Raw genomic sequence first — 24,833 nt, forward strand, 5'->3', positions numbered from 1 at the left:
AATAAAATGCTCTGAATTTTTCTTCTGTAATTAAAATTTGACAGTGTGAAATAAATGATTGGGACATATTATGGAATGAATGTTCAAGCTGAAATATCATAAACAAAACTTTTAAAAATGTAAGAAGTGGATATTTTGTATCACTGCAAAGACATGAAATGTAAATTCCGTAGGACGGAGACAGTTCTCAGCAGTATTCATGAATTTATTAAGCTGTTCAAAACTAGGATATTCAAACAAGCATAATGTAAAGAAAGGCGAGTTCTTATCAGTTCAAAGAAGTATGTTTGATTCGTAGTTTGCAGGGTTTTAATAGTACACCCAATGGAAAAGCATAGAATCCATCACAGTGATTTCAGAATTCTCATGTTTAACTGTGCGTGTGTAAATTCCAGAGGTTTCTGTCAGTTTGAGAGGACTGGCTTCAGCAAATGCCTATAGTCTTGCCATAATTTCTAGTGAGCTGAATACCAGTCACCAAGCTACTAACATGCGTTTTCTGTACATACACCAAAACAAATGCACATAGTGGGTCAAGTTAAACTGTAAGATTAATAGTTTCTTTCTGCTGTTGAGGAAAAGATCACAACTAACATAAACAAAGCTGCTGATAAGACACTGAGGAGTGCCCCAAGGTAAAAGAAAAGAGTTCTGAGTTTTAGATTAATTAGCTGTCTAATCTTTGTGTTCTACACAATGTTTTGGATGCTGCATTGAAATCAAAAGACATGAAACAGAATTGTTTATTTGGATTCTCACTGCAGTACTTACCACTGGCAGAAGGACCATACGCAAAGAATAAGTAGTACTGATTATTGGCAGCTCTTTGTACGGTTGATATGTTGTTTCTTGTGTTGAATGTGCACTGAATGATTCCATTTTCATTAGCAACATCTATAGTGTCCACTTCACCCTGTATATGAATAATCCATTGGCATCTTAATGATGATGAACAAACATTATGGGCAGAATTCTCACCAACATATGGTGGCAAATGGTTGTGAGGATTTGTGCCACCAGTGAGTAGGCAGGTTTGCTAACACCATGCCACCCCAGGTCACTTTCCCGGTGATGGAATTTGTGATTGTAGACACTGTGGTAGCCTTCGATCAGTGGTAGCCAATTAAGTCTATTCAAGTCAATCAATTGTCACAGGCCACACAGCAACAGGAACAATATCAACAGCCTGGAGGCAGGAGTTTACCCTTCACACTGGTGGCCTGGTAGCAGCGGCCTTTTTCAAGTTTATAAGTTTTAAAAGTACCTGAGACAATGTCATAAGATGGCAGCGCCCTCTCACACCTTTATCTGCAATGATTTTCTACACTTTCTTCAGTGAAATAACATTCTAATAGCCGTCAAACTTTGAAAGCCCATGCGCCTTATTTGGAAGGCAAGCACACACTGGATACTAATCACTCATTCAGAGAAATCACTGCTGAGCGTCAAATGTCTCAACATCAGGCACTTGGCCTGATGAAGTATCTACTAGAAACTGTACTGCATGTTGCATGTTAATCCAGACGTCAGTAGTGCATTCGAGAGTGCAGGTATAATGCATGGTTTGGGTCTCAAAGCCCACACACTTCAATTATTGAAACAAAGGTACAAGAGTGACAAGCTTTTCCCCCCCACCCACTGCATCCCAAAACCAGTCCAACCTGTCTCTGCCTCCCTAACCGGTTCTTCCTCTCACCCATCCCTTCCTCCCACCCCAAGCCGCACCCCCCGCTACCTACTAACCTCATCCCACCTCCTTGACCTGTCCGTCCTCCCTGGACTGACCTATCCCCTCCCTACCTCCCCACCTACACTCTCTCCACCTATCTTCTTTACTCTCCATCTTCGGTCCGCCTCCCCCTCTCTCCCTATTTATTCCAGCTCCCTCCCCCCATCCCCCTCTCTGATGAAGGGTCTAGGCCCGAAACGTCAGCTTTTGTGCTCCTGAGATGCTGCTTGGCCTGCTGTGTTCATCCAGCCTCACATTTTATTATACAAGAGTGAAGCCATTTTCACGAGGCTCTACTGAAGTTTAAAATGGAGCACTGTGATGCCATGTATACAGTCTATTTGTGTACAATAGAAAGCTCATTACCAGCTGCTCTGTGCGAGGACGTACTCTTCCTGTGGAATAGGCACGCTGTACTTGTATATTACCAGAGATGTCCTTACCACAAATGTAGATATCATCATTGCCCTAGGTTTAAAATGGAACAGTAGTCAATGGCAGGATACTTCACTCAAGAGCCTACATGGAATGTGTCAGACATGGCATTTTAAGTCATTCAAACATATTATTTTGGTGTTAAATGTATTTAGATAACTGGGAATTCAGTTTATATCAGGCAGCAATTCTGAATTTAGTCAGAAACTCATTCATTCTGAAAGCAGTGTAATATTCTATGGATATTAAAGAGAACATTGCAGGAATACTTTAAATGTTAAAATGAAACTTGTTACCTTTTACTATATCTCCCCCATCTCCAGCACCCCCGCCTCCTATTCTAAGTTAGCTGAAGAGGGAAGAGAGTGAAGTATCTATTTGGGGAAATTACTTGCACTCACACTGACATATGAATTCAACAGGAAGATCAGCTAACCTGTTTTGTCAGTCACTAATTTTTTTTGTCATTTCTAATATAATTTGGGGGCCATCTGTGTCAGTTAACTCAAAACTGACTAGCTGCAGCAATCCGTATTTCTCTTGACCAGTACTGACTACTTTGTATACTGGTGTCAAACACATTTATTCTTCTACAGACTTCTTACCATTTGCTGGTCATCTGAAAAACCAATCGAGATGTAGCCAGGTGACCTCCCACTCATTTCAAATTGCAAGCCTTGGCTACCCTTTGGAGTGGACGACATAAAGAAACAGTCCTGATCACTGGCTGGATTGCACTCTGCAGGGTTACTGAAGCAAAACTTGGTGCTGCCGCATCCATTACTAGAAATCTGGGTTTAAACAAAAAAAAGAAAAAAGTGGTGGTAAATGACATAGTTTTTTTAATAATCTGCAGCATACATCATGCTCCGTTCCCTGGCGTTACTATAATTGCTAGCCAAGCTGCTGTTTTGGGTATTTGTTTATTTACACGCGGGTGCCAGGAACCTATTCTCAGCCCACTTGTTCTGATATGCCATTGGTATCATTGTAACTGTGCAACTCAAGCCAGAGGAAGTTACAAGAAAAAAGGCAAATGGGAAAGTGGAGTGCAAATCTAGTTCCAATCTAGTGAGACGTGCACTAAGCACAGCTACTAAATGATAATATCCATAACACAGAAGTAAAAGATCAGAGAAATTTAGCCTTGCAGAAACAAGATGTTGGAATGCCATGTTGGAATGTAAAGGCTATAAAATGACAAAGATTGTGTGGCCACAGGTTGCACTCAGACTTACTTCAGTTCCCTTACAGAACAGAGATGATTGGATAACTCCCCTGGCAATCATAACTATAAAAGGAAGTAGGATTCTTTCAGTTCTGAGGAAGGACACAGGACTGGGAATGTTAAAGTCTGCTTCTTCCTTCACAGATGCTGCCAGACCTACTGGACTTCTCCAGCAGCTTTGTTTTTGTGTCTGGGATTCTTTCATGATGTCTAAACTTGTCTGCAACTATGCCCTGCACTTACTGAGTTTTGTCAGAGAAATTGTTCTTTTGTCAGGAGACAATACTGTTTTAGGTATAGAATTTGTATAAATAGATTTTGTAGACTGTTTGCTTTAGTGAGTTGTTTAAATAAACTCTATGCACTGTAAGACAGACAGTTTCCAGTGAGGCCTGCCACAATTATAAGAAAGAAGGTTGGGCAGTGATGGCATTGAATATGCGCTTCCTATACCACTGAAGGTTTTAAGAAGGGACATGGTAGAATTTCCTACTGGCTGGTAAAATAAATAATGGGATAGGATCAGCAAGGTGTTACATAGGTTCAGAATTATTGCTAGGACAAAGAGGAGAAAAGTTTGAAGGCATTTCGCACAAGGAATTATTCAGATATTTTGTTACTGGAAATAATGACTTGTTTGAAAAGGAACTTGATAAGCAGGTTTGTCAATTCACGTAAAGCGTAAGAAAATAGGGTTACAATCGAGGAACACAGATCAGCAGATACACAAGCCAAATTCAACAGTTCAATTACCTTGTTCTCTTAGTGCAGAATGTTTATTGTAAGTAGTAAATTGTTTCAACAGTGGTAGATGAAAAGAATACATTGCAGCTCATAAATCTTAAACAATCACGACTGACTGTGTTTGAATCAAAATTTAAGGTTAAACTGACCCCCTGAGATAGAGTGACAGTGTTCAGAGAAGTGGCCATGGTAGGAGATACATTGCTGGCAGATCTTTCAATGGTCTGACTCCTGACATCCATCCAAAACGTTGCAAACGTTTGCACAAAAGTAGCGCTAAAATACAAAAGTGTTTTGAATGATTAAAACAAAAAACCCATTGTAACTGCAATCATTCAGAGGGTCTAAAATTTTGTACCTTGCCAGTTAAAGATATTATCCAAATTAAGACTTTACAAATGGGCTTACCATTATCAGTTTCTTTTTTTAAGAAACTGCTCTGGTTTATATTTCTCTTACAAATGGAGGCTACAGCATGGATCCTGTGGAGTTGGCATTTTTAATTTCAGAGTGGGATTTGCTAGCCAGAAAACCTACGGACAGATAAGCTTCAAGTTTCATTTACATAAAGGTTCCCAAACCTTCTATGAACAGGAGTCTATTAAAATTGGTGATAGGTCTTTAAGAGGGTGCAACTGGCAATTTGAACATGTGCCGTATAAAGCTACTACAGGTGGTAAATACAAAGCAAACTGTTAGAATTCTGCAGGGAGGTTTTAAAGTAGGTAACGGTAGTAGATTCGCCAACTTTAGGTACATTTAAATCATCATTGGATAAGCATATGGACGTATATGGAATAGTGTAGGTTAGATGGGATTCAGATCGGTATGACAGGTCGGCACAATATCGAGGGCCGAAGGGCCTGTAATGTGCTGTAATGTTCTATGTTCTAGAAGAAGAGATAACAGGAGCTGCAGATGCTGAAGAATCTGAGATAACAAAGTGTAGAGCTGGATGAACACAGCAGGCCAAGCAGCATCAGAGGAGCACAATAGCTGATATTTCGGGCCTAGATCCTTCATCAGAAAAGGGGGAGATGGAGAGGATTCTGAAATAAATAGGGTGAGATGGGTAGGTAGATTGAAGATGGATAGAGGAGAAGATAGTTGGAGAGGAGACAGACAAGTTAAAGGCTTGGGGATGGAGCCAGTAGAGGTGAGTGTAGGTAGGGAGGGGATAGGTCTGTCCAGGGAGGATGGACAGGTCAAGGGGACGGGATGAGGTTAGTAGGTGGGAAATGGAGGTGTGGCTCGAGGTGGGAGGGGAGGATAGGTGAGGGGAAGAACAGGTTAGGGAGGCGGGGACGAGCTGGGCTGGTTTTGGGATGCAGTAGGGGGAGGGAAGATTTGAAGCTTGTGAAATCCATATTGACACCATTGGACTGCAGGGCTCTCGAGTGGAATATGAGTTGCTGTTTCTGCAACCTTCAGGTGGCATCATTGTGTCACTGCAAGACGCCCAGGATGGACATGTTGACTGAGGAATGGGAGAGGGAGTTGAAATGGTTTGCGACTGGGAGGTGCAGTTTTTTATTGTGAACCGAGCGGAGGTGTTCTGCAAAGCGGTCACCAAGCCTCCGCTTGGTTTCCCCAGTGTAGAGGAGGCCACAACGGGTACAGCAGATGCAGTATACCACATTGGCAGATGTGCAGGTGTACATTTGCTTGATATAAAAAGTTTTCTTGGGGCCTGGGATGGGGGTGAGGGAGGTGGTGTGGGGGCAGGTGTAGCACTTCCTGCGGTTGCAGGGCAAAGTGACGGGTGTGATGGGGTCGGAGGGGCGTGTGGAGTGGACAAGGGAGTCACGGAGAGAGTGGTCTCTCCAGAAGGCAGACAAGGGTGGGGATGGAAAAATGTCTTGGGTGGTGGGGTCGGATTGTAGATGGTGGAAGTGCCGGAGGATGATGCATTGGATCTGGAGGTTGGTGTGTGAGAACAAGGGGGATCATCTTTTGGTGGTTATTGCGTGGGCGGGGTATGAGGGATGAGTTGTGGGAAATGCGGGAGACATGGTTGAGGGCGTTCTCGACCACTGTGGGGGTGGGGAAGTTGCAGTCCTTGAAAAACGAGGACATCTGAGATGTACGGGCGTGGAATGCCTCATCCTGGGAGGAGATGCGGCGGAGGCGAAGGAATTGGGAATAGGGCATGGCATTTTTGCAGGAGGTTGGGTGGGAGGAGGTGTATTCTAGGTAACTGTGGGAATCAGTGGGTTTGAGATGGATATTAGTTTCTAGGTGGTTGCCTGAGATGGAGACAAAGGCCCAGGAAGGAGAGAGAGGTATTAGAGATAGTCCAAGTAAATTTAAGGTTGGGGTGGAAGGTATTGGTGAAGTGGATGAACTGCTCAAGCTCCTTGTGGGAGCACGAGGTGGCGCCAATACAGTCATCAGTGTAACAGAAGAGGAGGTGGAAGTTGGAAGTTTAGGGCCTGTGTAGTTCCGGAAGAGGGATTGTTCCATGGAACCTACAAAGAGGTAGGCATAGCTTGGGCCCATGCAGGTACCCATGGCCACCCCCTTTGTCTGTAGGAAGTGGGAGGAATCAAAAGAGAAGTTGTTGAGGGTGAGGACGAGTTCAGCTAGGCGGAGGAGGGTGTCGGTGGAAGGGGACTGGTTGGGCCTGCGGGACAGGAAGCAGCAGAGGGTCTTTAGGCCATCTGCATGGGGAATGCAGGTGTGTAGGGACTGGACGTCCACAGTAAAAATGAGGTGTTGGGGACGGGGGAATTGGAAGTTCTGGAGGAGGTGGAGGGTGTGGGTGGTTTCACGGATGTAGGTAGGGAGTTCCTGGACCAAGAGGAGAACATGGAGTCCAGATAGGTGGAGATGAGTTTGGTGGGGCAGGAGCAGGTGGAGACAATGGGTTGACCGGGGCAGGCAGGTTTGTGGATTTTGGGAAGGAGATAGAAGTGGGCGGTGCGGGGTTGGGGAACGAGGTTGGAGGCTGTGGGTGGAAGGTCACCTGAAGTGATGAGGTTGTGGATGGTTTGGGAGATGATGGTTTGGTGCTCGGGAGTGGGGAGTCACCTGAGTGATTATCAGAAGCTGTGATTGAAGCAGGTCAGAGTGGCGAGAAGAGATGGTGGTTATGGTATAGGGGAAGGCAAGGATAGCAAATGTAAAACAACAATGATAATATTTGCAAAACAAAGTACCTGAATTGAATGTTGCCCGTATCCGAAGCAATCCAATTGACAGCGATCTCTGTTTTCTCACTTGCTGATGTATGACTTACAGCAGAATTCTGTGAAGAAAGGTTTGAAAAGGAATCCATCAATGCCAACCATACAAACAGAAATAGGGCATTCAGTATTTGCTCCATTGCCATTCAATGAATTTGCGACTTGCTGCAGCCTGACATTATCATCAGTCTTTGTCCCATACCCTTCGATATCTTAGATTAAATAAATTTTTTCCCCTCAGATGTCAAATTAATATTGGATGTTGCCTCAATTGCTGTGAGCAAAACAAGTGTTCCAGACTCCTAACCATTTGAGTGTCAATGTTTCCTCAGATCACTTCTGAAAGACCTTGCTCTAACATTTAGAAAAAGACCCTCCTAGTCCTCGACTCCTGACCTCCGTGGAAAAGGACTCGCTCCATTTACACTTATTTCACTTCAATAATTGGGAAAATTTTGATCAAATCACCCTTTGATCTTCAAAATCCTAGGAAGCATGAGCCTAGTTCAAAGAATTTCTCCTTGTAATTTGACCTTTGAAGCCTGGGGCATAGGTTTTTGCTTTCATGGTGGGTAGTTCAAGTTGGAAAATCTCTCAGCTGATAGCAAGTACTCAGAGGGAGGTATCTTTAGCATGGTGTGACAGGTGCAGGGCACAGGTGGGCCTAAAACTCCTGGAAGAGGAATTGAAGTAGCCAAAAGAATGGCTGGGTAAAAGGATTAAGCAAAAGCAAAATTCTACAGATGCTCGAAATCTGAAACAAACACTGAAAATTTTGGAAAAGATCAGCCAGTCTGGTGGCATTAAGGAGTTATATCGGACTCGAACAGTAACTATCTCTCTCCACAAATACTGGTAAATCTGCTCAGTTGCTCCTGCAATCTGTTTGGTTAAAAGCTCTCTCTCAATTGTGTATTGTGACATTTAAGACCCTCCAGCCTTCACCACTGAAGCTTGGGGATCCCTACCACTCCCCCTCCTTATTAGCCAATTCATGTGCCCATCCAACACATGATTGCCATGAAAACACATGTCCCCACTCACTCATTATAGCCTTCGTGCCAATTCATTAACTCCATCCAACCTCATGACTCCTTATACCACCAAACCATGGCCCTTTGCTCCTCCATGCCAACTTACCCAGTATCCACTGGGGGCAGCCCTCAGGATCCATTTTGAAAAGAAACAAAAACACTCAACATCAAATACAGCCTTAGTTACATAAAATAAACTCCCATTCTTGAAACTTATCTAAATCTTTAAAATCTCAACTGTTTAATCTCTTATGAAAAAAGTAAATGTCTGTTCATATCACATTAAAGACAGCTAACCTCTTCATTAATAGTCCCATTAGGATGTCAGCAAAACTGTAAAATCAGAGCTTCTGCTAGAAGAATGTAGCTTTTGGAAAGAGCCAATCATTCATAAGTAGCCAGTAGAAAATATCAAACAGTTACAGGTATTTCTCCTATAATGTGATAGTTGCGTTCTTGTGTGATCTTATTCGATACAGAATCACCATAAAAATTGCATTATAAGGGAATTACTGTAGAAAATTGTTAAACCTATATGGCAGAAAGTTTGCATTATCCAAACAGCGTCCACTATTCACTACTCATGTTACAGCGAATTTGCATTAATAAAACAAGTTATAGCAGAAATACCCGTATTCAAACTTCTGGACTGGACAGAGTTAGCTGGAGAATCTGAGATAACAAGGTGTAGAGCTGGATGAACATGGCAGGCCAAGCAGCATCAGAGGAGCAGGAAAGCTGATGTTTCAGGTTTAGACCCTTCTTTAGAGATGGGGGAGGGGAATGGGTTCTGAAATAAATAGGGAGAGAGAGAGAGAGGCGGATAGAAGATAGATAAAGGAGAAGATAGGTGGAGAGGAGACAGACAGGTCAAAGAGGCAGGGATTGAGCCAGTAAAGGTGAGTGTAGGTGGGGAGCTGGGGGGGGGGGGGGGGGGGGGGGGGGAAGGTGGGGTGGGGGGTGCGTAAAATAGGTCAGTCTAGGGAGGCCAGACAGGTCAAGGGGGCGGGATGAGGCTGGTAGGTAGGGTATGGGGGTGGGGCTTGAGGTGGGAGGAAGGACAGGTTGGGAAGGCGAGGACAAGCTGGGCTGGTATTGGGATGCAGTCAGGAGAGGGGAGATTTTGAAGCTTGTGGTCCAAATTGATACGGTTGGGCTGCAGGGTTCCCAAGCGGACTTCACAAAGCTTCAAAATCTCCCCTCTCCCGACACCGCATCCCAATACCAGACCAGCTAGTCCTTGCCTTCCCAACCTGTCCTTCCTCCCTAGACTGACCTATTACTGCGTCCCCCCAACCCAGCTCCCCACCTAGACTCACCTTTACTGGCTCCACCCCTGCCTCTTTGACCCGTCTGTCTCCTCTCCACCTATCTTCTCCTTTATCCATCTTCTATCTGCCTCTCCCTCCCTCCCTACTTTTTTCTGAACCCCCTTCCCCTCTCCCATCTCTGAAGGGGGGTCTTGGCCTGAAACATCAGCTTTCCTGCTCCTCTGATGCTGCTTATTCTGGGCTGGACAGTCTGCTTTTTAACTAACAGCTACAGACAAGTTTAAACAACTGGACGCTTTAAAAACCCTTCAGATTGTCAGATCTGTTAAATGGTACAAACTCCAACAGCATTTACTGTTTTCCATAAATTTGCAGCCTTCATATTGTGGGTTAAGTTCCTCGTAGCAGCCAAAATGTGGTTTGCCTGAGCTCAGCACAGAGTTCAAATGGTCCTACTGATTTTTGGTTTCTCTTGGATGCAAATGGCAGCTCCACGACTTTCCCTTACAAAGAAGGGATCTGTCAGGAATGGAGGGAACAGCCACATTTGGATCCAAATATCAGTTTTGAAATTCCAGTGAGTCTTCCCAACCCTGCAAAAATCCTCCTTGTGAGTTCTTATGAATCTACTCTGCACTCCCTCCAAGGCCAACGTATCTTTCCTAAAGCATGGTCAAATGCACTGCTCACAATACTTTAGCCATAGCTGTTTTTATTATTGCAGTACAACTTCTACTCCTTTGCATCAAAACTCTCCACATGCAAGCATCAGAATTCTTCTTGATTGTTTTCCCCCATTTTAAAGACCTCTGTAGCAGAACCCCAAAGCCCCTTCGAATTCTAAGAGTTTCAGCTTTTCAACATTTAGAAAGTGCTGTGTTCTGTTTGTTTTAGGTCCAATGTGGGAGGCCTGACATTTGTCTATGCTGAAATCTATTTTTTTTTGATCATTCATTTTTCAAATTATTATGCTTCCATCTAAATTGTTCACCAAATTTGCCTTTGTATAAATTGTGAATAGTTGAAGCTTCATTTAAATCCATACAATACACCACTAGCCACATGCTGTCAATTTGAGTATCTGATCATTATCTCCACTCAGCCAATTTCCTAATTAATAATTTACCTCCTATTCCAAAACTTAAACTTCAGGATAACTATCATTGTAATATCATTTTGATGGTTTCAGCCTCACCCTCACTACAATCTCAGTAATGGCTGCACCATTGATGGAGGCATCCATTTCGTCCCTGGGCTGAGGACATGCAAGAACACCTGACCCCTCTCTGGTTATTGCAGAGTGCCCTCTGGTTATACACTGCCTGCAAGAGAAAGCCAAGTGACATTAAGTGGAGTGCAGTCTACCCAGGTAATGTGGTTGAAGAATAGCAAGCTGTGCTAGTCGGGAAATGTGCATGTGAGGTTTGTCACAGTGTCATGTGATTGAGAATGAAGTGAAGCACATGCATATTATTCAATGAATTATGGTTGATAGCAATTGTTGGTGATTGGTGCATAGCATTTAGCAGTGTGTGAGGCTAGTGGTGCAGCTCCTGAGATGTGGCATTTGAAGATATAATTCATTGAGTGAAATATTCTAAGGTCATTAGACTTTTTGCAGCAGTGCATTTAGATTCTCAAGATGTGACAAGTGGCTTTCTGGTCCCATTCCTTCTACATAGGTCATCTGAAGGGCCTCCTAACACACTGTGGATACAGGATATTACTTTCTGTCTACCTCTTTCACAAAGGCATCCAATGCAGAGACAGCTTGGCCCTGTAACTGATTTATTTGCTTTAATTTACATTCCCTTTCCTAACCAGTTCTATTTATGTGCTCCAGCACAAACTTTTGCCTCTGATATGGGCAGAATTCAATGGTGGAAGCTTTTTAAAAAAGTACTATCTTATAATTCAAGAGTATCTAGTACCTAAAGTGTACAATGGTGTTAGACATAAATCTGTTACTCACGGCTGGAGAAAGCAGACCAGAATAAAGGACGGCACAGAGGCTCAGTGGTTAGCTCTAGGGACCCAGGCTCAATTCCATCCTTGGGTGACTATGTGGAGTTTGCACATTCTCCATGTCTGCGTGGGTTTCCCATCAGTGCCCCAGTTTCCTCCCACAGTCCAAAGATATGCCTGGTAGGTGGTTTGGCCATTCAAAATTGCCCACCATGTCCTGGGGGTGTGTAGATTAGGAGAATTAGCGATGGTGAATGAAGGTTTGCAGGGATTGGGTAGCAGGGTAGGCCTGCAATGGATGCTGTTCAGAAGGTCAGTGAGGGACGAATGGTCTGCTTCCAGACTGTAGGGATTCTGAGATTCTTTTGTCACCACCCGATTTGTAAAGAGAATTTCTAACAACTTACCGTGTAGGTAGTCCCACTAATACTGCAGTTGAGGAGTTGAGCATCTGCAATCATTTCAGTGAAGGTGCCAAGTGGTGTTGAAGATGATGAAGATGCAGCTGCTCGAGCCTCCAGCAAAAATCCTTTGAAGGTCGTCCCTGGATTGCTTCGCAGTGTCACTTAAACAAAACATGCTAATTTAAGAAAAAGTGTTTTATTTTACACAATATACCTCAAGCATTTAAACTAATTGATGCTTCACCTGCAAGAATCATAATTTATTGAAAGACAAACACACAAATTTCCTGATAAAATTCACAACAGGCTGTCTTAAACCATGAATACACAAATTACAAGCTACCAACGTGGGTTTTCACAATTTAAGACGTAGGACCAGACTATTATAAAGCTGCTGTAAGTGGAACCTTAACTGAATTGGGATGATTGGTATTGTCACCGGCTGTTTGCCTGCATTCCGTCACAAAATTTCATAAGGTCAGTGTGAAGCAGGAACAGGTTTTGTGAATGAAAAGCCTTTAGTGGCAGGTTTACTCAACATTTTTTTTTTATTTGTGAAATGTAAGCATCACTACCAAGGTCAGCGCATGTTGTCAATGAGCTGCCAAGAACTGAGTGGTTTGCTAGACCGTTTCAGGGAGCAGTTATGAGAAAACACATCGGTGTTGGTCTGAAGCCACACATGGGCCAGATGGTTAACAGCAATATATTTGCTTCCATGAAAGTCAGTAGTGAACAAAAATCGATTTTTAAGTGATTTGCGATAACCACAAATTATTGAGACTTTTCGTTCCTAATTGCTGACTGATTAGCTGAAGTTAAATTCTTCCATTTACTGTGGCAGGGTTTTAACTACTTGGCAGAGTATGCATACTAGTTTGAGTTACTAGCATAGTAGCATTACCAATACACTGCCATCCCCTAAACAGATATGGAATTATTTCTCTGGCGCAATGTAGTCTGAACGAAGAGTTCTCTGTTCAACTGAAAAGCATATGTAATGGCTGTTTTGAAAATGAGGACATTAGCAAATAAGCAAAACAGCCATACCAGTCCCTTAGGAATCTGTAATTTATAAGGCTTCACTGTACAATACAATCTTAATCATGGATTAGTCTGCACTCAAAGTGACTGAGCAAATGGATTTTACCTGCTAATCAAAAATGGTTTCATGGTTATCAGTAGACTTTTAACTCCGGATTTTGTATTGAATTCCAATTCCAACTTCTGTCATTACAGGATTCAAACCTAGGTGCCCAAAACATTACTTGAGTCTCTGGATTAATCATCTAGTGATAAATACCACCAGGCCATCACATCCCTGTCACTTTGAGTTAGAACCTACAATTTCCTTTTTGATCAATAAAGCTGAAGTTCCATGGGTATAATATTACTCTTGGTCAAGTACTGACGTGTGCTCAGTCTCTTTGTAAGTTACTATCTTGTCATGACAGGTTAGTAGCTGACGAGCTAACATCATGGACAGAGTAATAAAGCTAAGACACACAAATGCACAGCACCTCTCCAGCATGTTATCAAGTGAGGCACTAAAACTAAAGTGGAATTTTGAGACTCACCCTTGTAACTTTAGATGAACAAAGTACTATTTGATCATTCAAATGGGATACTAGACAAAAGCAGGTTTTGTACAAGTTATATGAAACAAAATAGTGTTTTCGGATACAATATCTGTAATCTTATTAGATGCGTCATTGTGCTTGAAAAAAAAGTTTCAACAACATATTTAATAGATTCACTGAAGTTGTACCTTGGATTGTATCCCCTGGGTTAAAAGTGCTGCTATTTGCAATGACTTGATAAGGTGGATTTGTTGATTGTGCATTATTTCCAGAATGGCTGGGACGCATGGTAGCACAGGCACTACTGACTCGCCCATGAGAATATCCCACAACATACACTGGGACGGTGGCAGCAATAAAAAGCAACATAAAGCAAATGTGTCTCTTCATCTGGAAAAGATTAAAAAAAACACCATCAAACACCACTGGCAGGATTTATGGAACATTTGGTAACCAGGAGTCAAGTTTAGAAAGAAATGTTAATAACAATAAACAAAAGTAAAAGAAAGATAATTCAGGAATTTTTATTGATATAATGACCTTTTCTAGAGAACTTATGAAAAATAATCAGGCTAAACACAGCAACAGAGACATGAAGAAAGGTACATGTCCTAGACTCACTAATGGTGTATATTCCATTCACAGAGTTAAGTGAGATAAGCCAGGTCATGGAGCTTTGAGTCTATCAATTTGGCTTGGCTTCAGCAAGGTCATTAGTGGCGCGCAAAAGTTTCCAGAATTTATGGCAAAGTGTTAAATAATAATAGAAATTGCTGGTGACATCATATTCTGGAATTTTATATTTTTACAAGTCCTTTAGGGAAGGAAACTGTCATCCTTACCTCGTCCAGCCTCCATGAGACTCCAGTCCCATAGCAATTTGGTTGATTCTGAACTGTCCTCTGGGTAATAAACGCTGCCTAACTAGCGATGCCCTCATCCTGTGAATGAATAAAGGCAGGAAAAATACAGCATGGAAACAGGCCCTGTTGTCCAACTGTCCGTGCCAACCTGATTTTTTAAACAGAGCCATTTGCTAGCATTTGGCCTATATCCCTCTAAACCTTTCCTATCCATGGACCTATTCAAATGTCTTTTAAGTGCTGTAATTACACTTGTTCTACCACTTACTCTGTCAGCTTGTTCCATACACATACCACGCTCTGTATGAAAAAGTTGGCTCTCTTGCCTCTTTTAAATCTTTCTCCTCTCATCTTACACGTAGTTTTGGGCTCCCTCCCCCTGGGAAAAAGACCTTGACTATTCACTTTGTCTATGCCCCTCATGATTTAAAAATAAAACTCTAAGGTCACCCCTCAGGCTCTTACGCTCCAGGGACAAAAGTGTCAGCTTATCCTTATAACTTATAACTCAAACCCTCCAATCTTGGTAACATGCTTGTAATTTTTTTTTATTTCCCCCCCCCCCCCCCCCCCACCCCGCCATTTAATAACATCCTTCCTACAGACGGGTGAACAGAATTACTCCTGTATTCAATGCTCTGACTGACGAAAGCAAACCTGCCAAACATCTTCATCACCCAATCTACCTGAGACAAGACTTTCAAGGAACCATTTCCCTGCACCCCTAGGTCCCTATTTGACAACAGTCTCCAAGGCTCTACCATTAACAGTCTAAGTCCTGCCCTAGTTTGTCATACTAAAATGCAACACCCCACATTTAATTAAAATTAAACTCCACCAGCTATTCCTTAGTCCACTGGCCTGGTTGATCAAGATCCTGTTATACTCTTGGACAACCTTCTTCACTGATAACAATCATGATATCATCAGATGAAGGGTCTAGGCCCGAAACATCAGCTTTTGTGCTCCTGAGATACTGCTTGGCCTGCTGTGTTCATCCAGCTTCACACTTTGTTATTTTGGATTCTTCAGCATCTGCTGTTCCCATTATCTCTAGCCTTCTTCACTGTCAACTTTCACACTAATTTCAGTGTCATCCGCAAACTTACTAAGTATGTCCCCTATATTCTCATCCAAATCATATATACAAGTGTTGAACAACAGTGAACCCAGCAGTAATCTTTGTGGCACACCGCTGGTCACAGGCTTTCAGTCTGAACAATAACCCTTTACCATCACCCTCTGTCTCCTACTGTCAAGTCAATTTTATATCCAATTGGCTAGGTCTCCCTGGATTCCATATGATCTAACCTTACCAACCAGCCTACCGTGTGGGACCTTGTTAAGGTCCTTGCTAAAGACCATTTGATAATGTCTACTGCTCTGCCTTCATCTAAATTCTTGGTCACATCTTCTAAAACCTCAATCACATTTGGGAGACATGACTTCCCATACACAAAGCCATGCTGACTATTCCTTATTCCTTACCTGACCAAATGTATGTAGATCCACTCAGAACTGTCATCAACAACTTACTCACCATGGACATCAGGCTCACCAGTCTGTAGTTCCCTGGCTTTTCCTTGCAGCCATTCTTAAATAATAGCACATTATCCAACCTCCAGTCTTCCAGCACCTCACCCATGGATGTTGATGACACAAATATCTCAGCGAGGGTCCCCACAATTTCTTCCCTACCTTCCCACAGTCTTCTGGGATTATACTTAATCAGGTCACAAAGACCCCCAGCACCTCCTCTTCTGTAATGTGGTCTCTTTTCAAGACATCACAATTTATTTCCCTGAGTTTCCTAACTTTCATGTCTTTCTCCACAGTAAATACCAACACAAAATATTTGTTTAGTATCTCACACGTCTACAGTGGTTCTACAAATAATCAACCTCGTTAACCTTTAAGGTGTGCTATTCTCTCCCCAGTTACTCATTCGTGCTTAATATACCTGTAGAATCTCTTTGGATTCTCCTTAACCTTATTTGCCAAAGCTATCACATATCCCTTTTATTTAAAAAACAAATTCATAGGCCAAGGATAACATTGCTAGGCCAGCATTTTTTGCCCATCCTTCAGTGCCCAGAGAGCAGTTAAAAGTCAACCACATTATTATGATATATGGAGTCACCATCAGATCAGTTGAAGATGGCAGTTTCCATCCCTAAAGGACTTTAGTGAACCAGAAGGGCTTTTCTGACAATTGACAATATTTTCATAGTCATCATTAGACTATTACTTGCAGATTTTTATTGAAGTCAAGTTCTACCATCTGCCATGGTTGGATTTGAACCCAGGTCCACAGAACATCACTTGGGTCTCTGGATTAACAGCCCATCAACTATACCAGTAGGCCATTGCCTCCCCTAATTTAGTCCACCTGATTTCCCTCTCAAGTGTACTCCTACACCCTCTATACTCCTTGACCCCAGCTGTCTGTACCTGACATATGCTTCCTCCTTTTTCTTGACCAGAACCTCATTATCTATAGTCACCCTGTGTTTCCCTACTCCTAGCAGCCTTGCCCTTCACACTAGCAGGAACATGCTGTCCATGAACTCTTGTTATCTTGCTTTGAAAGCCTCCCACATGTGAGACATCCCTTTACCTGTGAACAGCTTCCCCCAATGAATTTTGCAAGTTCCTGTCTAACACCGTTAAAATTGACCTTGTCCCCGATTTAAAAATTTAACGTGTGCAACCAGACCTATCTTTTTCCATAATTATTCTTAAAATAATAGAATTTCGGTCACTGGCCCCAAAGAGCTCCCCCAGTAACACCTCAGTTCACTTGCCATGCCTTATTTGCCAAGGGGAGGTCAGGTTTGTCCCTTCTGTAGTAGGGCCATCTGCACATTGAGAAAGTGTTCTTGAACATACTTAACAAATTCCTCCCTATCAAAGTCCTTAACACTGTAGCAGTCCCAGCCTGTTTGGCAAGTTAAAATCCCCTGCCGTTACAACACTACTATTCTAAACAGCTATCTGCAATCACCTTACATATTTGCTCCTCAATTCCCGATTGACAATTGGAGGGCCTACAGTACAATCCTATCAGAGTGATCACCCCCTTCCTATTTGTCAGTTCTACCCATATAGGGTCACTGGACAATCCCACAGGAATATCCCCCTAAATGCAGAATTGATGTTTTCCCCTAAATGAAAACTTCACTTCCCCAGCTCTCTTGCCTCCCTTTCTATCCTTCCTGCAGCATCACTGATATCCCAGAACCCTGGGCTGCCAGTCCAGTCCCTCCTTCAGCCATGTTTCTGTAATAGCTATGATATCCCAGTCCCACTTCCCATCCATGCCCGGAGTTCATCTGCCTTTCCTGTCAGGCTTCTTGCCTTGAAATAAATGCATTTTAATTCATCAGTCTTCCCTCATTCTCTGTCATGATCTAGCCTGCCTTGTCTATTTAAACTTGTTCTCCTGAACTTCTGTACTAGCCTCAACCTACTACTGCTTCAGGTCCCACTCCCCCTGGCAAACTAGGCATTGCTTCTAAAGGTGGTGTGTAATTTTTCAGCAATTTGACTTTGATAAACTGTCAGGAAATGATCGCACTTGTTATATTGCTTCAACTTTTGTGCTTCCCAAATGTTTTTGCAATGTAACCCCATTTTGTGCTTTGAATTTTACTGCGATCCATCCATAAGGATGGAGTGAACAGGGGCCTGTTACGGCAGGAGGCCAGCAGTTGTACCTTGTCCTAAACTCCACAAGGGCTATCAACAACAGCTACTACAGCAATTCACCAAGTCTGCAATGGTATCTGGCTGCAATCTGTGTACAATGTTCAGATGCCCAGACAAAACTGTCCCTTTGTAAAATGCTAATTGAGTTGATGTCTAGCATATTTGAATAGGTTCTGTTTTCAATGGTGCATTAGAGCAGAAAGTTAGTAATCAGTTGTCCTATTGCTGTCTAGTAGTTCAAAAAAAAGTCTTCTGTGACTTGTGACTGTTTGACCACATAAGTAGATATTCAATTCCTAAGTTATTTTATGCTATGAGCAGATTTCTGAAAGATACAAAGATGAACCAAAAACTTTAGCTTGCAACACCCCTTTGGGGTCTTGACCCTGATTTTTGTAAATCCCTGCTTTAGATTATGGGTTTAGGTGCTAACTGGGGTTGCAAATTTGATTTGGTGGTCTCCTTGAGAACTGTTCTCATGATGTTCCTATGCTTGAAAATGCTCTTACATTTACCTTAGTACAGTTAGGACCTTGCAGTCATAGTTATAGTTATACAGTACAGAAACATACCCTTCGGTCCAACCAGTCCATGTCAAAAATGATTTTAAAAGCCCAATTAATTTTAAAACTCAGCTTTGTTTAAAACCAACTTGCTCAAACACATCATGACACATCTCCAGATTAGGTAGGGGTTTTAGCCCAGGGACATTACCACTGCACCACAAGACTCTCCTAAGAGCTTTGTGATCTCAAACCAGCAATGGTTTTGAGGAAGGACTAGCCAAAACAGTAAAGCAAAAGGGAAGAGGAATTTAAAAAGGTAAGATGAAGCAACTGATAACTTGATGGCACAGTCACGCCCTAACATTGTGCTGCAATCTAATAGACGATCCTTATTTTCAACACAGGTATAACGTCCCAGATATGTATCAGGCTGAATGTAATAACTGTCACAACACCGATTCCTAATTGAAAGCTTTCGTCAGAATTTATATTCGAACTTCATAAATCAAAACTGACTGGCCTCAACCAAACCAAGAAAACATACAAAATGCTTGTGGATTGGGGTATTTCTCACACAGTACATCGTCAGCTCAGAACCTATAGCTTTCTACCAATTCTTTGGCTCAGAGGCAATAAAGGGCGCGTTTTCAGAGAATGATTGAAATTACTGCATTGGAGTTGGTTTTATTGTCCCTGTTGCTCGCTCGCTCGCTCTTTCCGCGGACCTTTATATACTCCGAGCATCTAAACATTTATTCTGGGCCTTTTAAAATCACAGAACTAATATAGAAATGATGTTTCAAGCGCCAGTGGAGTGATAGATTTCATGAGCCAATAGTTCTCAGTTGAAGAGTTTATCTTCTCTTTCCTCATTCAGGGCCTGGCTTTTCGTTCTGCACTGGCTACAGGCATAAATAATGTTGCATTGTATATCTTAGTTAACGTTTCACTCACCGTCCTTTACTGCTAACCCTCACTTAACACGGCACAGCCCTCGTTCAGCTCAATGCTGCTTACAGTTCCATAGAGTAAAAAAATCAGGGAAATTCCCAATAAGTTTCCTCCCAAGCTCCTTAATAAAAACTGATGCCCGAAAACAAGATCTCATTCTTCCCCTCTCTCTCCAACCTGTTCTGAGTTTCACTCTGAAGTCAGAACCTCCACGTTTTACTATCTCTGACCTCCATGTCATTCCCATTCTCAAATCTCTCGTTCGACCCAAACTGCATTCCTCTCAGTCTCCCCCATTTCCCACAGACCATCCATTCCCCCGCCAAACTCAGAATCAGACTCACATATCCACACTCAATCGCTGCATGGTGAATGAGGGGTCTTGTGTTCCTGCGACTGTATGGGGAAGTTAGAAGAAAAAGCTTAAAATCAACCTGTTTGGCCATGTTGTGACGAACCCTCAGTGACAGGCGGGACTTGAATATGAAACCTTTAAGTCCAGAGTGAGGGAATTCTACCACTGGGATAGATGAACCGCCTCAGTCGCGGGAGAGGATGTGTGAGCAGCAAGTGGCTCTCCTGCCAGAACTATACAGATAGGTAAGATTTTAATCCTCACTGCTACAGTACGATCAGAAATTCCCAGACATTGGGACAAATGCTCCAACAGTTCTAGCTTGGTCATATAGTTCTTTTTTTCGTACTGAGAAAATATACTTGATTCATAAAATAATGGTAGGCTCATTCTGAAGGTCAGGAGGAATGGGATACAGGGGAACTTAGCTGCTTGGATACAGAATTGGCTGGCCAACAGAAGACAGCGAGTGGTAGTAGAAGGAAAATATTCTGCCTGGAAGTCAGTGGTGAGTGGAGTTCCACAGGGCTCTGTCCTTGGGCCTCTACTGTTTGTAATTTTTATTAATGACTTGGATGAGGGGATTGAAGGATGGGTCAGCAAGTTTGCAGACGACACAAAGGTCGGAGGTGTCATTGACAGTGTAGAGGGCTGTTGTAGGCTGCAGCGGGACATTGACAGGATGCAGAGATGGGCTGAGAGGTGGCAGATGGAGTTCAACCTGGATAAATGTGAGGTGATGCATTTTGGAAGGTCGAATTTGAAAGCTGAGTACAGGATTAAGGATAGGATTCTTGGCAGTGTGGAGGAACAGAGGGACCTTGGTGTGCAGATACATAGATCCCTTAAAATGGCCACCCAAGTGGACAGGGTTGTTAAGAAAGCATATGGTGTTTTGGCTTTCATTAACAGGGGGATTGAGTTTAAGAGTCGTGAGATCTTGTTGCAGCTCTATAAAACTTTGGTTAGACCGCACTTGGAATACTGCGTCCAGTTCTGGGCGCCCTATTATAGGAAAGATGTGGATGCTTTGGAGAGGGTTCAGAGGAGGTTTACCAGGATGCTGCCTGGACTGGAGGGCTTATCTTATGAAGAGAGGTTGACTGAGCTCGGTCTCTTTTCATTGGAGAAAAGGAGGAAGAGAGGGGACCTAATTGAGGTATACAAGATAATGAGAGGCATAGATAGAGTTGATAGCCAGAGACTATTTCCCAGGGCGGAAATGGCTAGCACGAGGGGTCATAGTTTTAAGCATGTTGGTGGAAAGTATAGAGGGGGTGTCAGAGGCAGGTTCTTTATGCAGAGAGTTGAGAGAGCATGGAATGCGTTGCCAGCAGCAGTTGTGGAAGCAAGGTCATTGGGGTCATTTAAGAGACTGCTGGACATGTATATGGTCACAGAAATTTGAGGGTGCATACATGAGGATCAATGGTCGGCACAACATTGTGGGCTGAAGGGCCTGTTCTGTGCTGTACTGTTCTATGTTCTATGTTCTATGTTCTATAAAGTGTACATACAATCACTACAGTTCTTTGGAAATATCTGAAGTAAAATCAATGAATAATACGCCCGACGGTCAGGAAGCCAGCAATGCTAGAGCCTTACACTAAAGTCGTTGACAAAAACAGAAGCTGCTAGAAAAGCTCAGCAGGTCTGGCAGCATCTGTGAAGGAAAAGAAAAACGAGTTAACGTTTCGGGTCTCAAAACTTTCAGAACCCTTCCCTTAAAATCGTTGAAATGTCTTGACCTGGGACGAGGGTTCAGACTGCACTCAAACTAGAAAGAGATTTTGATACAGGAAAAAAAAATCAGCTGCTCTTACACTCAGTTTCCTTGTAGCAGTCCCTCACAGCTGAAGAAAAGCCCACTGGATTTGGAAATCGAGTTCTGCACTTAGCTTTCCGGAGGTAGTAACCACAGACTGAGTTGAGACGGGAATCCGCAACCGGACTCATGTAAACTCAAACCAGAGAGTCTCCGCCTCTTTTCAATGACGGCACTCTCATTACCATCGAAAGAACAAAAACAATTCGTCTCCGACCACTCTCTCCGTTTCAAGTGCTGGGAATTGACAGCAGCTAGGTGACTATCTCAAAATTCCTGCTGCAATGTTTACTAGCACTTAGCTGTTCTCTCGGTGGTAGGCTCTGCTAGCTTCGGGAAGTGAACAAGTCCAAGCGAGCAGGTAGGAATTCCACTGTTGGGAAGAAATGGCACAATATTGTGAGTCGCAATGTTCGCCTTTTACTATATAAACACCAATTAAACTGCGGATGCTGTAAATCAGGAACAAAAATCAAAGTTGCTGGAAAAGTTCAGCCCGTCTGGCAGTACCTGTAAAGGGGAAAAACAGAGTTGACGTTTCTGGGTAATAAAATGTGAGGCTGGATGAACACAGCAGGCCCAGCAGCATCTCAGGAGCACAAAAGCTGACGTTTCGGGCCTAGACCCTCAGCAGGCCTGGCAGCATTTGTGAAGGAAAAGAAAAACGAGTTAACGTTTCGGGTCACAAAACTTTCAGAACCCTTCCCTTAAAATCGTTGAAATGTCTTGACCTGGGACGAGGGTTCAGGCTGTACTCAAACTAGAAAGAGATTTTGATACAGGTGCTCCTGGACCTGCTATGTTCATCCAGCCTCACATTTTATTATCTTGGATTCTCCAGCATCTGCAGTTCCCATTATCATTGACGTTTCTGGTCCGGTGACCCTTCCTCAGAAATGTTACTATCGCACCATTACCTTATCATCGTTTAAGGTGATTGAGCCCACAGATGATGTGCTTATTACTAGATTACTTCGCAAAATTCACAGACATAAATTCATAGAACGAGATCCCTGAACTCTCTGCAAAAGTGACTGCATCAGAAACACACAATCCCGCATCACCCCATTTCCCCAAAAGCCCCACTTCGTTTTACATCCAGGTGCTTTTCCAATTTTCGCTCGGAGGGCAGTGGGAATCTGGAATGCACTGCCTGGGATAGTAGTAGAGGCCAGAAACAGTACAATCTTTAAAGAATATTTGGATGAGCATGGAGTCTTGGAGTTGTACAGCATGGAAACAGACTCTTGAGTCCAACTCATCCATGCATATTCAATGCACTGACCAATAAGGGCAAGCATACCACATGCCTTTTTCACTATCCTGTCTACCTGCAATTCCACTTTCAAGGAACTATGAACCCACACACCAAAGTCTCTTTATCAGAAACACTCCCCAGGACCTAACCATTAATTGTATAAGTCCTGTCATGATCACTTAAAATATCATCATCTTCAAGATATAGGACAAGTTTAGGAAACTGGGATTAGCATGCCTTTAGAGGTACTTATTGTTGGCACAGACTCTTTGGGCTGAATGGCATTTTCTGTGCTGCATGACTCTGACTCTAGACTATAATTCTCTTTCCAAATATTATTGACATTGCATCTTGCATGTTCTCAAATGCATCCCAAATCACAATCCAAAAGTATTTTGTTCTCACAGTTTAAATTGCAATTCCCTTTATATCTGAAAATGAGAAGCTAGGAATACTGCAGTAAATAACTCACCTCCTCACTCCCCAAGGCCTGTCTACCATTTACAATGCACATTTTAGGAGTGTGATGGATGCAGCTCCAACAACACGGAAGATGTTTGTCACATTCCAGGACAAAACAGCCCACTTGATTTGCACCATATCCACTCCCTCCACTACCAATACGCAGTAGTATCAGTGCCATCTACAAGATGCAATAACTCATCTGAAACAGCACCTTCCAAATCTATCACTTAGAAGGACAAAGGCAGTAGATACGAGGGAATGTCACCATATGAAACTTCCTCTCCAAGCCATTCACCATCCTGACTTGTAAATATGTCACCATTCTGTCAGTGCCACAGGGTAAAAATCCTGAAACTCCCTTCCTAGCAGCTTTGTTGGTGGACCAACAGCAAATAGCCTGCTGTGGTTCAAAATATCAGTTCACTGCAACTTTCTCAAAGGGAACTAAGAACGGGCAATAAATGCTGGCATAGCCAGTGATGCCCTTATCCCATTAACAAATGAAAAAGATCTGTTATCTCTGGTTCTAGAGCCTTTTGTCAATAGGAACAGTTTCTGTCTGTCCGTTAGCCTGCTCATGATTTAGATCAGGTCTGTCAAACTGTCTCAGAGAAAATGGGAACTGCAGATGCCGGAGAATTCAAGACAATAAAGTGTGAAGCTGGATGAACACAGCAGGCCAAGCAGCATCTCAGGAGCACAAAAGCTGACGTTTCGGGCCTGGACCCTTCACCCGAGAGGGGGATGGGGTGAGGGTTCTGGAATAAATAGGGAGAGAGGGGCAGGCGGACCGAAGATGAAGAGAAAAGAAGATAGGTGGGGAGGTAGGGAGGGGATAGGTCAGTCCAGGGAAGATGGACAGGTCAAGGAGGTGGGATGAGGTTAGTAGGTAGGAAATGGAGGTGCGGCTTGGGGTGGGAGGAAGGGATGGGTGAGAGGAAAAACAGGTTAGGGAGGCAGAGACAGGCTGGGTTGGTTTTGGGGATGCATTGGGGGGAGGGGATGAGCTGGGCTGGTTGTGTGGTGCATTGGAGGGAAGGGATGAACTGGGCTGGTTTTGCGATGCGGTGGGGAAGGGGAGATTTTGAAGCTGGTGAAGTCTACATTGATACCATTGGGCTGCAGGGTTCCCAAGCGGAATATGAGTTGCTGTTCCTGCAACCTTCGGGTGGCATCATTAACACATCCCTCACACCCCGCCCCCGCCACAACCGCCCAAAGAGGATCCCCCTCGTTCTCACACACCACCCCACCAACCTCCGGATACAACGCATCATGCTCCGACACTTCCGCCGTCTACAATTTGACCCCAGCACCCAAGACATTT

General features: G+C 43.2%; 1 protein-coding gene and 1 long non-coding RNA gene across 2 annotated transcripts in view; one reads left to right on the forward strand and one right to left on the reverse strand.

The window, feature by feature from the left end:
• Positions 1-21,945, reverse strand: part of zgc:163022 (putative ferric-chelate reductase 1) — a 57,559-nt gene extending 35,614 nt beyond the window's left edge. The window contains exons 1-8 of the mRNA XM_048539569.2: positions 21,782-21,945; positions 13,764-13,965; positions 11,999-12,156; positions 7,295-7,383; positions 4,286-4,412; positions 2,770-2,955; positions 2,096-2,197; positions 772-913 (exon numbers count right to left, since the gene is read on the reverse strand). Of these exons, the coding sequence (XP_048395526.1) occupies positions 772-913; positions 2,096-2,197; positions 2,770-2,955; positions 4,286-4,412; positions 7,295-7,383; positions 11,999-12,156; positions 13,764-13,965 (1,006 nt within the window). The 5' untranslated portion in view covers positions 21,782-21,945. The remainder of the gene's footprint in view (positions 1-771; positions 914-2,095; positions 2,198-2,769; positions 2,956-4,285; positions 4,413-7,294; positions 7,384-11,998; positions 12,157-13,763; positions 13,966-21,781) is intronic.
• LOC125456455 (uncharacterized) overlaps positions 21,816-24,833 on the forward strand; it is a 61,637-nt gene continuing 58,619 nt past the window's right edge. Inside the window, exon 1 of the long non-coding RNA XR_007248449.1 lies at positions 21,816-22,144. This is a non-coding gene — a long non-coding RNA (uncharacterized LOC125456455). The remainder of the gene's footprint in view (positions 22,145-24,833) is intronic.

The sequence above is a fragment of the Stegostoma tigrinum genome, chromosome 8 (assembly GCF_030684315.1).
Source record: "Stegostoma tigrinum isolate sSteTig4 chromosome 8, sSteTig4.hap1, whole genome shotgun sequence".
NCBI lineage: Eukaryota > Metazoa > Chordata > Chondrichthyes > Orectolobiformes > Stegostomatidae > Stegostoma > Stegostoma tigrinum.